The 16,347-nt window shown below is 37.9% G+C and overlaps 1 protein-coding gene across 14 annotated transcripts in view; it reads right to left on the bottom strand.

The window, feature by feature from the left end:
- ptprt (protein tyrosine phosphatase receptor type T) overlaps window positions 1-16,347 on the bottom strand; it is a 287,950-nt gene that overhangs the window by 103,010 nt on the left and 168,593 nt on the right. For all 14 annotated transcript variants that reach the window (XM_034287365.1, XM_020055888.2, XM_034287364.1 and 11 more), the window contains exon 13: window positions 92-128. In XM_034287365.1, coding sequence (XP_034143256.1) covers window positions 92-128 — 37 coding nt within the window. The remainder of the gene's footprint in view (window positions 1-91; window positions 129-16,347) is intronic.

The raw sequence follows: 16,347 nt of genomic DNA on the forward strand, positions 1-16,347 counted from the left end.
TCTCTCTGATATAATTGCATTTTCAGTTTGGAAAATATTCATGTGGAAATTAACTTCCCAAGCATTGAAAAAATAAGAAGAATTGTCATACCTTTAGTAGCCAATCTCACACAGTTGATTTTGGTTTCCTGTAAAGACAAAAATAGGTTTTTCAATGACTGTCCCAAAAAAAAATTCCATCACACTTTCCAGATGATTTTTAACTGAAATGTAACTTGATCGCACACAAGAAAAAAAGAAAGAAAAGAAAGAAATATAGACGTCATAGTACACTGAAGATCCATATAAATCTAGGTGTGCTTTTTGTGCTACAAATGCCATCCACTAGGCCAGTGCTGTTAAAAGTGCCCCTTAAGTAGCTAAACCCTAATGAGAAGTAGTCCTGGTATAATTCTTTCCAACTACCAGGTGGGGATAGATCTAGGGACACATACCCCAGGTTTAGCACCACTATAGCATTTGATGAAATAATGCTATTACACCCCTTCTCCATCAACTTTAATCTCAGAGCCATTGTCGTTATCAAATGAAGATACGGAAACCGATCCCGATATCTAAGTGGATGACTTGATTTCCCAGGTCTTGTGTGAAGGAACTTTTATTAGTGAGACACTAAACCACAGATAAGCCGTTCACCAGTCATGAGAGAAAGAACCAGAGTTCATGAGAGAAAGAACCAGAGTCATGAGAGAAAGAACTAGATTTCATGAGAGAAAGAACCAGAGTTCATGAGAGAAAGAACCAGAGTTCATGAGAGAAAGAACCAGAGTTCATGAGAGAAAGAACCAGAGTTCATGAGAGAAAGAACCAGAGTTCATGAGAGAAAGAACCAGAGTTCATGAGAGAAAGAACTGTCCTATCTGCACTGAGGGTAATGGCCTGGTTGTCCGTCAGTAATGAGTGAAAGGGGCTGTGAAAACACCTATCCAGAACCAGCATGGAAGCACACCCATCAGATGACCATACAGATGCTACGGTCTGGGTATGCCTTCTGCTCATCACCCACTCCTCAGTCATTTAAATGATCCTGGGTATCGATCTCCCACCTGCCACCACTGAAGATCCACCATCCAGACTTCACAGACATAAGACCTCCTTTAAAAAGCACTTAGGTTAAGTTGCACTAGTAGATGTACTTCATAACATCACCCTGATTTTATTTGTGGGCATTATGAAATAAATTAAAGGATTAGAAAGAGGGATGCCAAACTGAGGACAACTTGATTTAGAAAGGGAGTGTTTCCAAAGGCAGAGATGATGTGAGCGTGGAAGTGGATCTGCCTCTTTCCACCTCCCTCTTGTTGACTGGGCCATGGATGATGGCTACATACAGTCCATGCAATTACAGTGTGTAAATGTACCACTTTTTTTTACCCAGCAACGTGTATATACAGTGCCACAGAGATCCAGTCAGTAAACCTCCAGTCTGAGTTGAGTCCCCTGTGTTGGAGTCCGAGTCGAATTACGAGTCCTTATGGTTAAATTTGAGCCGAGTCTCCTGTGCTTGAGTCTGAGTCGAATTACTAGTCCCTATGGTTAAATCTGAGTCGAGTCCCAGTCTCCAGAGTCTCTATGGACAAAGTCTGAGTTCGGGTGTGGGAGTCTAGGTCTTAGTGTTCAAGTGTGAGTCACTGAGTCCACATTAACAAATAAAACAAGTCCTACCCTGTTAAATGCAGTATAACTGAATGGGGAATTTTGTCATGAAAAAGCATGCTATCCATTTTCTGTGATACTTCATAAGCTGTAAAACATTTAGTGAAATCAAACAAAACTGGAGGGGACAAGGACCACCATGAATTGGCCCAGAGTTCAGTTGCAAAACTCAATTTTACAACTAAATTGTTTTGTTTACCAGATTAGACACATCCCAGCTCCAGTTGTTATGAGAAAACAAGGTGTCAAAACAAATAATTTTCCTTGTTGTCTACAAGTAAATGAACTGCCCGCACATTAGGCCCATTGAGGTACGTAAGGGCTAGAATCAAGCTGTTTTTGCAGACTACAAGCGAGAGACACACATTTCCCCTTGCAAAATCCAACCCATCTGAACATTTAGTGCAACTGGTATCTTATCTCATCATAGCCTTCCCATTCAAAGTAACTGTCCACACATTGTTAATGCCAATTCAAGTTTAAGTCTGAGAAAATGGTTGAAAAGAGAGTCCAAGTCCAATTGTTATTCACCAATGGTCGAGTCCAGAAAATTGTGACATGACAAGGCCTTTCCAAAAAGTATTGTATTTCATTCCTTTGACTCATTGTCCACAGAATATTGTTCCAGAACTCAGGTGCTTTTTGGCAAACTGGAGATGAGCATTAAGGAAGCAGTGTTTTCCGTCTTGCTCCTCTACCATGAATCTCATTTTAGCCCTGAGGCAAGAAAGACCTGCAATCCCCGACAGTTGTTTTAGAGTTCATTGTGAGTTCCTGGATGATTTTACACCTTGGTCCTAGAGAGATTTTCCCAGGATGGCCAACTGGGAAGATTAACATCTGTCGAAAACCTTTCTCCATCTGGACAATATGGTTCTGACTGTATGTTTAGTAGAGGCCCAGAGCATTAGAAATGTATTTTCAACCCTTTGTAGACTGTTGTGCTCATAAAAATGTTTTAATCTCTATTTTTTTTTTAAATAAAACAATAGCATTTTAAGGCTGGAATGTATGTTGTTTTCTATATCTAATTAATCCAAGCAGTAATCTACAGATCAATTAATTATCAATATAGCAGACCTAGTAGGAAATCCTTTTAAGTCAGTTTTACCATGGAGGATCAGGTGGTCTTAACCTCCTTAGATATAGAAAGCTTGTGTCAACAAATGCATGTGACAGATTTATTTAATAGTTAATAGTAAAGTGAGTATTGCATACAACTTCTTTACAGTTATTAAGGATAGCAGTTCTCCAGAGATTTGAGGATGCATGCAAAAAGACAGATCAAAAAGTAAGAGTGACTGTTTCCCCAACCTGCTCTGATTTATATCCTAAAAACATCAGTTGTGGGAATTGGATAGCTAACCTAAGGAAAGATCACAAGACTACTCCTGAAGAATTGTCCCCATTATCAACTATGGACAGATTTCAATCTATATTTCCTGGCACCATAAATCATAAGACAGAGTGGTCTAATGCATGGGTCAACATAGGGTGATTAAGGCATGACCTTTTTTCAACTGGATGTTAGATGGATCTTTACCCAGAAAGTACAGTGCTTTGCCAAAGTATTTATCGCCCTTGGCATTTTTCCTATTTTGTTTCCTTAAAACAGCCATTTTGAAAGCCACACACTCCTCCTTCCATGACTTTACCTATATGGGCGTATATTACACTGTTCCGTTGTCAGAACAATTTTTACCCTATTTTCCGACTTAATCGGCCAACTGCCCATGGCAATTAAAGTTGGTAATCAGGAAGCTCCCTAATGGTACCCAAATGGCAATAATCCGCCCCCCCCATGCCAATCCCCATCTCCACCTGAGGTGAGATATTTTGAATGGAATTGAAAGATGTTTGTTGTGATGCAGCGTTTTGATCTAAAGTCTGGCGGCTTTTTAATATCTGGCCTACATTAGTTTGTGGCTTCTCTTTTCAGCACTAAATCATCCCTAGTCTCTATTCAATTTTCTTAATCGATCCATTTCCTCTCCCTAACAGCGCTCCCTACTCCACAATATTCTTTATCAGTACTCTCGATGCTGCATCTTTGAGGTTTCTGACTAGTAAGAATTTGCTGTTCAGAGTGCCTGCAGAGCTAGTATCATTTCCTCGACCTGCCCCTGTTGTTACTTTATTGGGTTGTGGCAAATACTTTTGTTAGTTATAGAGCCATCATGGAATTGGGATAATTTAAGAATACTCACTTTCATTCACTTTTAATAAATTGGGACGAGTGAGAGGGGTGATCAGAACAATGTATTGTATAGTTTGTGTTTGAGACAGACAGCTGAACATTTGAATTGTAAACCTTTATTACCTTAAAATAGCAATAGGTAAGGGAATATGTGTTGTAAGAGTGCTTGTAGATGTGTTGACTGACACGATCATGTGGTTCTCTTGCCAGAGTCCAAACTTTATATTCATAATCTGAATTATTATTCTTAAGTAGGCAAAGGATTGTAAAATCAACTCCTAATAAATTGTATACAAATATGCATATGATTAAAGTGAAGATGGCACACCAGTAAAAATAATTATTTGAGTGTAAAAACAAAAATAAAAATGTAAAATCGCAGCATTCTGCGGTTTAGAAATCGAACCTGCTCAAATTGTGATTTCAATATGATGTTGATTGATAGTGCAGCCCTACTCTTCAGCTGCACTTCTTATATTGCTGTTTGAATAATGATTCTAAAGAATCAGATGCCAACAACGATCAGCCCTGGAACCTGTGCACTCACTCTCTCTCGGTGGGCTTACACAAAATTTGCACGTTCCAAATAGCGCAAAGTAGATCTGTTGCTTGCATGACACACAGAAGACCCAAAACATTTGCATTTTTTAATCAACAATATAATATTTTTGTAGGGCTTTAATGCATGATTGGAATTGCAGATGAAAAGATCAGGGGCAATTATTTTCTTCATAGAAAAATAAATATATATATATATAAATATATATTCATAAAAGATCTGAGGCTATAGCCCCGGACGCCCAGGCCTAACAATCCCAATGAATGATAGTCTTGGTTAAGCTTTCCATGACCATTCAACAATTTAATTAGGCTATTACTGAAACATAATACAAACAATATACAGTAGGCTACTTGACAATTATTACGCATTACCATTTTTCAATAGGAGATTCAGCTTCTTTTGGAGGCTAATTCATCAAATGTAAATCTAAAATGTAAATCTAAATATTTTAAGAAACAAAATACCAGATGTTCTTCACCAATAGCCAACTACCAACTCAACAAATGTATTACACATTACTGTTAATCTTAGGAAAGAAAACCAAAATACCATACACATCCCATCATCTCCTATGAATTTTCTCATCTTATTTTATTGAAGATTAAGTTTCTACAAATGCATTACGCCAAATAATTCTTCATAAAACTAAATACCAATGATCACCAATTATCAATTCAGCAAACATATTACACGTTACTGTTTTTATTTGGAGAGTTTGGAGAGACAGAAACAAAAGTGGAACAACTCAGACACAATTAACAGCGTTTAGTTCACAATGGCAAACAGAACGACTCGGCACACTGACAGCATTGCAGATGCTGAAAATGTTTGATGAGATGGAATCAGATAGAAGTAGATCACTAATTCATTATCAGAATCAGATGGTCTTCATCTGATTCTGATAATGAGCCGCCACCTCCAATGTCTGAGCCTCCTCACAAAAGAAACAAACCAACAGCATCTGCTACCATGAGACACTACTCTAAGTTGTACTTTAATCATCCTTTTACTCTGCTCATGAAATTTATATTTAAAAATGTAGTTATTCATGTATATCACGGTGTGGTAAGCAAGGAGCCAAGGCGTAGGATGAACGGTGAAACAAAGGTTTACTACACAAGGGCAGTTATAGGCTGTAGTAGTGAGGATCTGCTGTGCATAATGATGGGACGTTGAGGGTGATGCAGGTGTGCATAATAGTGGACAGTCCGGGGTGTTCCGTGAATGCGGTGCTAGGAGTGGTGGCTAATAAGGCGGGAACATGGAGCAATGTAGTTGAGCTTCCCCGGAGGGAGGCGTGATCACAGGAGGCACCGTGACAGTGTACGCAACCGAAAAATATCCTTTGATCACCCTTTTACTCCGCTTATCAAATGTACAAATAAAATTCTTTGAATGATACACAGCAATGTTTTTACTAGGAGAGGCTACATATCCTTGGATCTATCAATTTAATTTCTACGCATAGGCTGTAGTCTATGTGTTATTCATTCTTTGAAATGTTTATCAAGCAACCGTGCTTTAGGCCTACTGTATGTACCCCTATTCATGCAGATATCCTTTGATCGTCGCAAGCTGGTCTATAATGTTTGTTATTTTACCTTGTACATCATCAAAATGAGATCTAAATTAAATCTAAATTCTAATGGATTTATTTTGAATAATTTAAGATTGTAATTTTCATTTTGTACATTTGTAGGGCCTGATAAGTGAATGAAAATACTATAGCACGTGGTCCTTGAAATAAAATGTATTCTTTATTTAGTATTGCAATACAAATACATTATTGTATTTTTTCTAATTCATTAACCATTCAAAACAAACAAATTCTGTAATTCATAATTTTTTTGTCAATTCTATAGTGATGCAGTGATGCACTGACTGGAAGGTGATGTGGTGGTGAATGTGTATGCTAATCGGGCCGATTAGTATGCTAATGACACGTAATAGCGTTTGGCTCTAGCTGATACTGTTTATCGGAAAGGCTTGGCGGTTCTAGTGTTAAATGTTCCTTTTAAACCAATCAATTTGCCGGTTTAGCAGTATGCTTTGGGTCATTGTCCTCCTGGATGGTGAACCTCCATCCCAGTTTCAAATGTCTAGAAGACTGAAACAGGTTTCCCTCAAGAATATGCCTGTTTTTAGCACCATTCATTCAATTCGGACCAGTTTCACAGTCCCTGCCGTTTAAAAACATCCCCACAGCATGATGCTGCCTCCACCATAACTTGGGGATGGTGTCTTTAGGTTGATGAGAAGTACTGGGTTTGTGCCAAACATAGTGTTTTCCTTGATGGCCAAAAATCTAAATTTTTGTCTCATCTGACCATATGTTTGGGGAGTCTCCAACATACGATTTGGCGTACACCAAACATGTTTGCTTATCTTTGGTCTCTTTGTTGCCTTTCTGATAATGCCCTTCTTGCCTGGTCTGTGAGTTTTGGTGGGCAACCCCCTCTTGACAGGTTTGTTGTGGTGCCATATTCTTACCATTCTTTAATAATGGATTTAATTGCGCTCCGTGACAAATCAATTCAAAGTTTCTGATATTTATTTGAGATCATGTGACAAATCATGTGACACTTAGATTGCACACAAGTGGACTTCATTTAACTAATTATGTGACATCTGAAGGTAATTGGTTACACCAGATCTTATTTAGGGGCTTCATAGCCAAGGGGGGGGAATACATATGCATGCACCACTTTTCTGTTTTATAAGACTTAGAATATTTTGAAAGCAAATTTTCTATTTAACTTCACCAATTTGAACTATTTTTTGTATGTCCATTACAGGACCCCCCCCCCAAAAAAATAAAAATAAATAAAAAGAAGAAGGAAATTACAGGTTGTAATGCAACAAAATACGAAAAACACCAAGGGGATGAATACTTTTGCAAGGCACTGAGGTTTTAAAGTAGTTGATGGGTCAGGAGCAAATCATAATTCATGGTTCAGGTTTCTGTAAACTACAGTTACACATTCTTGCTAACTTCAGCCACTGCTAGTTAAAATTTACAGAAATCATTGTGTGCAATACCCTGATTAATTCGCATACCCTGATTAATTCCCTAATTTCTGTTTAAAGAAAACAGAATAATGGATTACTGCTTCTTGTGGCCCATATACTTATTTCAAGGTGAGGAATCATCTAACCACAAGTTACAGAAAAAGGTGAATTTCTCCTTTAGGTAAATTAGTCATAAATTGACTGTCCCCAAATGGTAACCAGCTGTACTTGACCTTGTCCTCCTGATGCTTACATTCAAACAAAGTGTTTGAAAAACGTCTCAAAAAGTTAATTTCATGTCAGCTCACTGTAGGACAAAAGGCTTCCATGTGTTTAACTGCATACATATATAAAAATGGACCGACAAACGTTTACATAATAGTGTCAAATCCTACTCACTGTCAGACATGGCAGACACAACGTCAGACTTTCAAACATAATGATAACTACTGAACTGTTCAAGAGCTCCTTTTCCATTTGCTTCAAAGGAAAATACTTAACAGCATCAAGGAGGAACAAGCAGACTGACAAGTGAGAAGATGTGAGCAGTCCCAAGCTACATGGCCCCTTACTCTAGGGGTTGTCATGCAGGCAGACAAGACTTAAACAAACCAGAGATAACAGGAGAACATCACTTAAACAAAGTGACAGGTGAGTGTTGCCTTCCGCCCCTATCATTCAATAAGGCAGTGACAAACTGTCAAGAAATTTTCTAGGCTGATTCTATAACTCACAAAAAAGGCAGTCCAATCTATTATGTGACAAATTCACTAAGTTAGACTGCAAGTCTTCCTGCTGGATTTGGATAAGTTATTGAAGCAAATAACTTTTTTCAATGCTTATGTTGATAAATAAATAAATATATATAAAATTCTTATTATAAAGTACCTCATTGTCATATTTTATCAGTCAGCGGATGCGACATGGAAGTGGCATTTCTTACATGACATGTAAATGCTTATGGTGACATGTAAATGCTTATGGTGACATGTAAATGCTTATGGTGTTGGAACTCAAAATACGTTGGATAGCCTTATCTAATTGATTGAATTTCCTATCAATCCATTCCAAATTGTTCAGATAGCTTGTATCTGGTTTAATTGGCACAACAAAACCTCATTAACATGTCAATATTGGGCACAAATACTTAAATAATATATGGCATTTGTGGCATTTACCAATAAGTACTGTGGCTAGGCTTTGAGCTGCTAAAAACAAAATACTACAATGTGAGAGACTGGTCAGGAGAAGAAAATTGAGGTGAAAACCCAAAGATGAATGTGGTGGGTTTATCAGGCAGCGAATAGTGGGTAGGGTCGTTGAGCCAGTAACTGAACGGTTGCTCAATCAAACCCCTGAGTGATCTTAGCCCTTAGGCAATATGGTTAAACCTAATTGGTCATCAAGCTTTGAACCCTCTCTCCAAAGGTCTCAGGACAAATGAGATATGCCAAAAAAATTATAGATACAACTTTAAGTAAAGGCCAAATGTGTAACATTTTACAGCAGTATACTGTACAAGTACTCATAATGCAATATAATTCAGTAATAATGCAGTGTAAGCATAGTTTTAGACACACGTAAAGACTCATGAAGATTTGTGATGTTGTATACAAATACTCATAATGCATTATATGTTTAATTATAATGACCTATAATGTACAGAAACATAGTGCTGCACAATCACTGGGAAATCTTTCCTCAAGGATCATACAGCATTATAATTATAAACACTGGGATTCTAAAAGATGTGGTCAGTGAGCAGGAAATCACTATTAGTGCATCATTATTTTTTTTTAATAGGGTGTTATAACAATCATATAAGCCGATATAAAGTAATCTTTGATTGCTTTAGGTAAAGTGATTAAATAGTTAATCACACAAGCATAATACACCATAAGACATTACTATAACATTATAAAGTTGTCTTGTGTTCATTCATTAAAGTCAAACATTCTGCACATTTCAAATTGACACAACCAGGAACACCGACAGGAATCCAAGGGCCCGGGACAGAATTTAACATTTAGGACCCAAACCACGGGCCAAACAATAAATAAATAGTCATGATATTACTGTCCAAAAAATAGGTCATAAACAGTTTCATTTATTGTTTTAAATTATAACTAGGCCACATTCAAACCTGTTTTCAAAACAGGCAATTTATGACACATCTTTTAAATTCATAACCTACTCAGTCACAATCAGCCATTACCTAACTGCTACACATATTTTGAAATTCTCTTTTAGATCTGTCCTTCCATTTCTGTGCTCCTAAATGTGGTTGCATGGTGGCAACGTTTTAGCCAGATAGTTTACTGCAGTTAGACAAAATGTATGTTGGTTGAATTTGAACAACTTGGATTTATTTCAGTAAAAAAAACAATTGCAGCATTTTGCAATTACTCACCAGTCAGAAAGCGTTTCTGCAATAATGCCTGATAGAGAATGACATCCCAAATAAAAATACGAAATGTTCAACGTTCTTCTTGGCCTTGATAACGTTAGATTAGGATTTCTGATAGCTAGCTACTGAGAAAGTTTAAGTCTTCTTTTGCTTCTTTGCTGTTTTCATAGTTTATGCTGTAGTAGACAAGGGGGAAACTGACAGCCTGCCTCGCAGAAGGTGATTGGCTGGAACGGGATGGCTGGAACAGAACTGGCTGGGAAATAGCAGCATGCTCCAAAAATTATAAATTCACATTCCACTGGCACTGGACTTTTGTTTTTTACTGAAAAAAATCCTACCTAGAGCAGCTTTAAGATAATTGGGTTGGCACTGGTGTTAGGGTTTCACTCTGATTGGCTATAGGTGTTAGGCTATCACTGATTGGCTGTTGGTAGAAGAAACAATTTTTACAGAAAATAGTTAAATCATAACGCTCTATAAAAAATTAAAAATAAACTACAAAGAGAAAAAGCAAAGACTTGAATCAATCTAGCATACATTGTGTAAGCAAGTTGTATTTGAATCCAGAGCATCCAAACATCACAAATAAGCAACAGAGGACCAAAAGTCAGTTGTATTTATAGAATATAAATACTATTTAGCTAATGCTGTAATCCCAAAACATTAAAAGGCAATATATTTCGTAGTTGCTTGATTGAAAGGGCTGTACAAACACTTTCTCTGACTGGAACATGGCTGCTTGCTGCGTGGTTGCTGCGTGGTTAGTGGACCCATCATCACAATTTAATTCCCGAAGAAGGCTTTGCCAGTAAATCCGCAACACACAAATCCCTTTCTTCTCCTCCTTCAGCAATTGTGTGTTAAGAAACAAATGGTAAAGTATAAATCAATACTAAATATCTAAAGCGCTACATCTAAAATTCTCAACGTCACAAAAGAAAGGTTAAACAAACTTTACACGTGCTAACTAGTTTTCCTTCAGTTAGATAGTTGGCCCTCTGATCACACCACACGAAAAATCCTGACATAGGCAGCTAGGAAAGCTAGAAGGATCCGGCTTGTCAAAAAATATGCCCAACATGGCAATCTCGAAATCTAATTGGTTAAAGAATGTGACAATCAACAACATTGTCCCCATTTGCTTCAACAACAGAGGATTTACAAAATTCTGAAGGCCCCAGAGACAGCACAGGTGAAAAATCTGATTGCATAAAAGCTTTAAAAATTAAATGAGGTTAACAGACTGATGGGAATTAACTTTGCAAAATACATATAGCATTAATGAAAATAAATGAAAACGTTTTTTTTTATTCTGACTATCCTATCACTAGGCCAGCAGAGAAGGCCTTGCTGGCCCTTGACGGCACGCCTCTGGATCACTCTGGGCTTGACATCGGACAACAAAATGCATATTATCCAGCAATCGTCATTGCATATCTGTATATGAATACAACACCAAACTATAAAAAACGATTCATTTGGTTCATTTTTGTTATAGATTGCTAGTGACTATTTTACCCAAGAAAATGAAAACCATGATGGAGAAAGATTTGCGTTGTTGAGGCCATATATAGCATTTGGCACCATTAGCTATTTAATGTGAGTACATTGAATACAGGTGTATTTCTGAGGTAATAAACAAGGGCCTGTTCTCCGTACAACGCATTGATGGAGGGCTAATGACAACTTTATAATGTAATATCCATGTCATTATCTTTGTGTGATAAGATCACATTACATCACTTATCACTTTGCCTAAAGCAAACAAAGATGACTTTATAGTGACTTATAAGTACGCTATAACACACCAAGAAAATTATGATGCACTAATAGTGATTTTCTGCACATTGACCCCTTCTTTTAGATGAATCCCAGTGTTTATAATTACTATGCCAAATGACCCTTGAGGACAGATTTCCCAGCAATTGTGAAGCACTATGTTTCTGTACATTATGGATCAATATAATTATACATATAATGCATTATGAGTTTTTGTATACAACATCACATGTTTTCATGAGTCTTTACAAGTGTTTATAACTATGCTTATACTGCATTATTACCATATTATATTGCATTATGAGTACATGTATAATGCTGTATAATGTTACGCATATGGCCTTTAAATAAAGTGTTACCAAAAAACATTTCTAATTTACACATAATAGGGCAAAAATAAGCATAAACTAAATTCATATAAGTTAATTATTAAAGGGAATGGGAGGAAGGAAGTGGGTATGGTGTGGGACAGCATACTGGCATTAAACACAAGTGGATCAATGCAACTAGAGTGGTCCTAACGACAGGTGCCGAGAGTCATTACACTTTCAGGAATTCATCTGAAATAACCTTACTAACTATGAAAAATTGCAACAAATACAAGTATAGACAACACTTTTTGGAGGGCATCACTAAAGAAAATATTAACTTAAAAGAGTATGATTTTCCCTGTACAGTAAGTTTAACTAGTCACATTATTCAAACACACACATCCACACACAAGCAATTTCAGCATGATCTTACAACCCAGACACGTCCACTGAAGTTGGGGGCGAATTACTTATGCTCCCTCCCTGACCTATCCACCGAAATGACCTTCTGAGAGAGCCACATCAATCCAGTGTAAGGGCACCCTCAGCAAATCTATGAGTCATGATTCCCTCGCTCACAGACTGGAGAGGAGAAGGAAAAGACAGAGTCCCCCATTCTGGCTCCCTAATTTTGTCTGTTTTTCCTTGTTCGCTCCCTCTATCTCACCCTTTCTCTCCATCTCTCTCTCTGTGTCTCCTACCTAGGCTCCCACAGTTTTCTTTCACAAACCCAGCCCTGGGTGAGGGCACAGGGGAAAGGGAAGGTTATCCTACAGCAGGGCAGGCTTTTACAACCACCGTCTGCCCCCTCAGCCATGAATCATCCATCCACATGCCTTCGACCCCCGGTCCTTCTTCCAGCCCCACACACGTGGGCGCGCACAACCTCTCCCTCTTAATCAGACACCCAGTGTGAATCCCCATGCTGGGCCAGGTCTGATACCTGTGGGCACAGAGGGTGGAATTGAAACCACACCTCAGCATCAGGCCAGCTTATAAAAGAAGGCTGAGGGGAGACAGCGATGGAAGGGAGAGGGATTGCTGTGGCCAAGAGCTGAAAAAAGACCTGGAATATAGGGGAAATAATAGTAGAGGTTGTCTCTATGAGATTATAGTACTCTGGTTCCATTTCTATGACCAAGACGTGATGAGGTAGAGAGGGAGAGAACATCAAAAACAATCTAGGGTTTCAGAGTCTAAAAGCAACTTTGATGATCTGGAGATAGAGCTCCTGACATGGCCTGTGAAAGAATCCTTAGGAGCTAAACTCCTTAAGTAAGATTAGGGAGTCGTGAGGAAGACTGAAGGAGGGGAAGGAAAGATGACTAACATCAATCGATTTGCAAGCACTCACACTATTACACCTACTTCACACACAGACCTAAACTCTGGCCATTTGACAAAGCCATGAATTATATGCAGTCATTTTTTATGTATGAAAGGTATGTAAAGGGGATGGCGGCAACTAAGACAATACATTTCTTTCCAAAGACAGACCTAGGGATTTTTACCAAGTTTTCTATTGGCTCATATTTAGTATGAATGGAGCAAAAATGTGGGGGTGTTATTTTTTACACACTATTTTCAACACATTTCTTTGAGCTGTAGGACACTCATTAAGGATACTCAGTGAGTTGTATTTTATAATGTGCAGCTCTGTACACACTCTGGTCACTGCTCTCCAATGACAGCTAAAATTCACCCTGGGGGGACCCTAGGGTGTATCATGTCTGAGTGATTTCTAGGGCAGTGAGATTTGTTTTAAACATAATTGGCCAGAAGGATTATAGAATATTTTTTTGCGCCCCAAAAAACCCAGACATATATATCACAGTGGAGATATTGAAGGTTCACCAAGATTTGAAAAATATTTGTAACTATGCTTCATTTTATGCAGCCTCCTTCTTTTACAGATCATGCTACAGTCAATTGGTGTGAAGTCATGGCTGTCCTTGATTGATAGAGCCTTTGGATGTCTTTCAGCAATGTTCCTATCAATAGATATATTTATGATAAATGTACAAGGTGTCAACAACAAGGTGTCTCTCCATCCCCTCGGTAGGTTTTCTAAACACCAGCCCTGTACCATGAGGGTACTGAGTGATGCCAATTTCTAAAGTCCAAATGATTTACAAAAATGGTAGGTAAGACAGAGGAAAACTCAAATGCACAATAAACAGTTTTTATTCTTTCAAGGAGAGAATACACAGGTTACAAAGTAACAGTGAATAATCTCTAAATTAATACAGGACAATCATCAGTATTTAAAGGGGAAAAAGGGGGTGTGGTAAGATGCATGTCACTGAAACACATTCCCCTTGTTCCATCACATGTCCTGGGCTTCACACAAGGGACAGGCTGTCCTCCATTACATGGGTAACCTTCTCAACACTTGAGGAGTCACAATGTCTGGACACCCAACAGATAGACACTAAAGGGTTATACAGATTTATTGATTTACGAGTAACCCTCTAAACCGCTGGTGCCGGTCAAGGATGCCCCCAAGGCAAACACCAGATCCCCCTCTAACTACATTCCTTGTCTCATCCAAACATGGGAACTCAGTCCTTTAATCAGTAGAAATTCATCAATAAAATAAATTTCCCTGACAACTGCTAGCTAGTTAGCTAACTAAATTTATATTACACAATATCATGAAGGATACATTTTGGAAGAGATCTTAACTGTGATAACCATTAAAAATGTAGAAATGATATATTATTCTGTATTTACATATTTAACTAATTAATTAATGCTTCTCATGTTTTGGTTGCTACAGATGCGACCTAGAAAGAATGCACATTCTAGAACTCATTCTATCCAGTCAATAACAAGTATTCAACAATACTGTGGTATAATGCCTATAAAAATGTAGAATATTAAAGATGTGATACACAGGCAAAGCTGCAGACAGCTACTCTTATAGTCAAGTCAAAAATGAAAACGGTCAGCTTGACTAAAGTTGATAAATAGTTTTCAAACACGAGCTGCAGTAGAAATAATAAATATGTTGCCTTTGTGTCATGTCTATTTTAGGCTTGGTTTGCAAAATACTAAGCCTATAATATTTATTATGTTATTGTTATAACCTCTAGTAAAGGCAGGTGCCAGATTGGAAAAGATGATTATTCTACTTCCATTTTTAACAAAAGCCTGCCGACTAAGTTTAAGCTCACACATCAAAAACAGCCTGATATAAAACAAATCAAATGCAGGGTATTTGATTTTCAAAATTTTAATCATTTTCACTTCTTAATGCTACAAACTGCACTGAGTTGCAACTCCCATTTAACATTTAACTGTGTTGACAGTTGAAGACAAAACCCATTTCGGAGTAAGTTGAGGTAGTCAAAACATGAATACGACTTTTTGTAATGCAGCAAATTCATCCTAAAATGTATATTAATAAAGGAAACAAATTACCCAGTGGCTGCTTAATAAATCATAGGTCTGTAGCAAACTCACCTTTGAGAATTACAGTCTAGCGCAATAATGAGTATAAACAGTATAAACTGTGACCATATAATACTTTACTGAACTCTTTTCGGAAACAATACTGTAAAAAACCTGCAATTCCTATCTGAAAGCAGTGTAAGTCCATACAGTGAATTTTTATGTTGAGAGAAAGGAACCCAATCCTCTTGTCATATGGTGGGTATAGAAAAGAATCACCCCCCTTTAAAATAATCACATTCTGTTGCTTTGCAACCTGAAATGAAAACGGACAAAGGCCACATGCAGTCACAACTGAGCTTTGCCAAAACGCACCTTGAAGATTCTGAGGCCACGTGGAAAAAGGTGTTATGGTCAGATGAGACTATATTTGAATGATTTGGTCTCAACGCCAAACGATATGTCTGGCGAAAATCCAATACAGCTCACCATCCAAATAACACCATTCCTACAGTAAAGCATGGAGGTGGTAATATCATGTTATGGGGTTGTTTCTCTGCAGCAAGGACTGAAGCACTTGTCAGGATAGAGAGGAAAATGGATGGGGCAAAAAATACTGTCAAATTCTTGAGGAAAAGCTGATGTTCACTGCCAGAAAGTTGTCAATGGGAAGAAGATTTACCTTCCAACATGACAATCACCCAAAGCACACAGCAAAACTGACCACACAGTGGTTGAAGGACAAAAACGTGAATGTCCTTGCATGGCCCAGTCAGAGCCCGGACTTAAACCCCATTGGAAATCTGTGGAATGACTTGAAGACAGCAGTCCACAAACGGTCACCATCAGATTTAACTGAACTTGAGGAGTTCTGCAAAGAAGAGTGGTCAAATATTGCATCGTCTAGAAGTGCAAAAGTTAGTGGAGACATATCCCAACAGACTAAAGGCTGTAACTAAAGCAAAAGGTGGTTCAACAGAAACAAGGGGGTGATCCTTTTTCCAACTCAGTGATTATGTTTTTTAATTTA

The sequence above is a fragment of the Esox lucius genome, chromosome 17, assembly GCF_011004845.1.
Source record: "Esox lucius isolate fEsoLuc1 chromosome 17, fEsoLuc1.pri, whole genome shotgun sequence".
In the NCBI taxonomy this organism is placed as follows: Eukaryota; Metazoa; Chordata; class Actinopteri; order Esociformes; family Esocidae; genus Esox; species Esox lucius.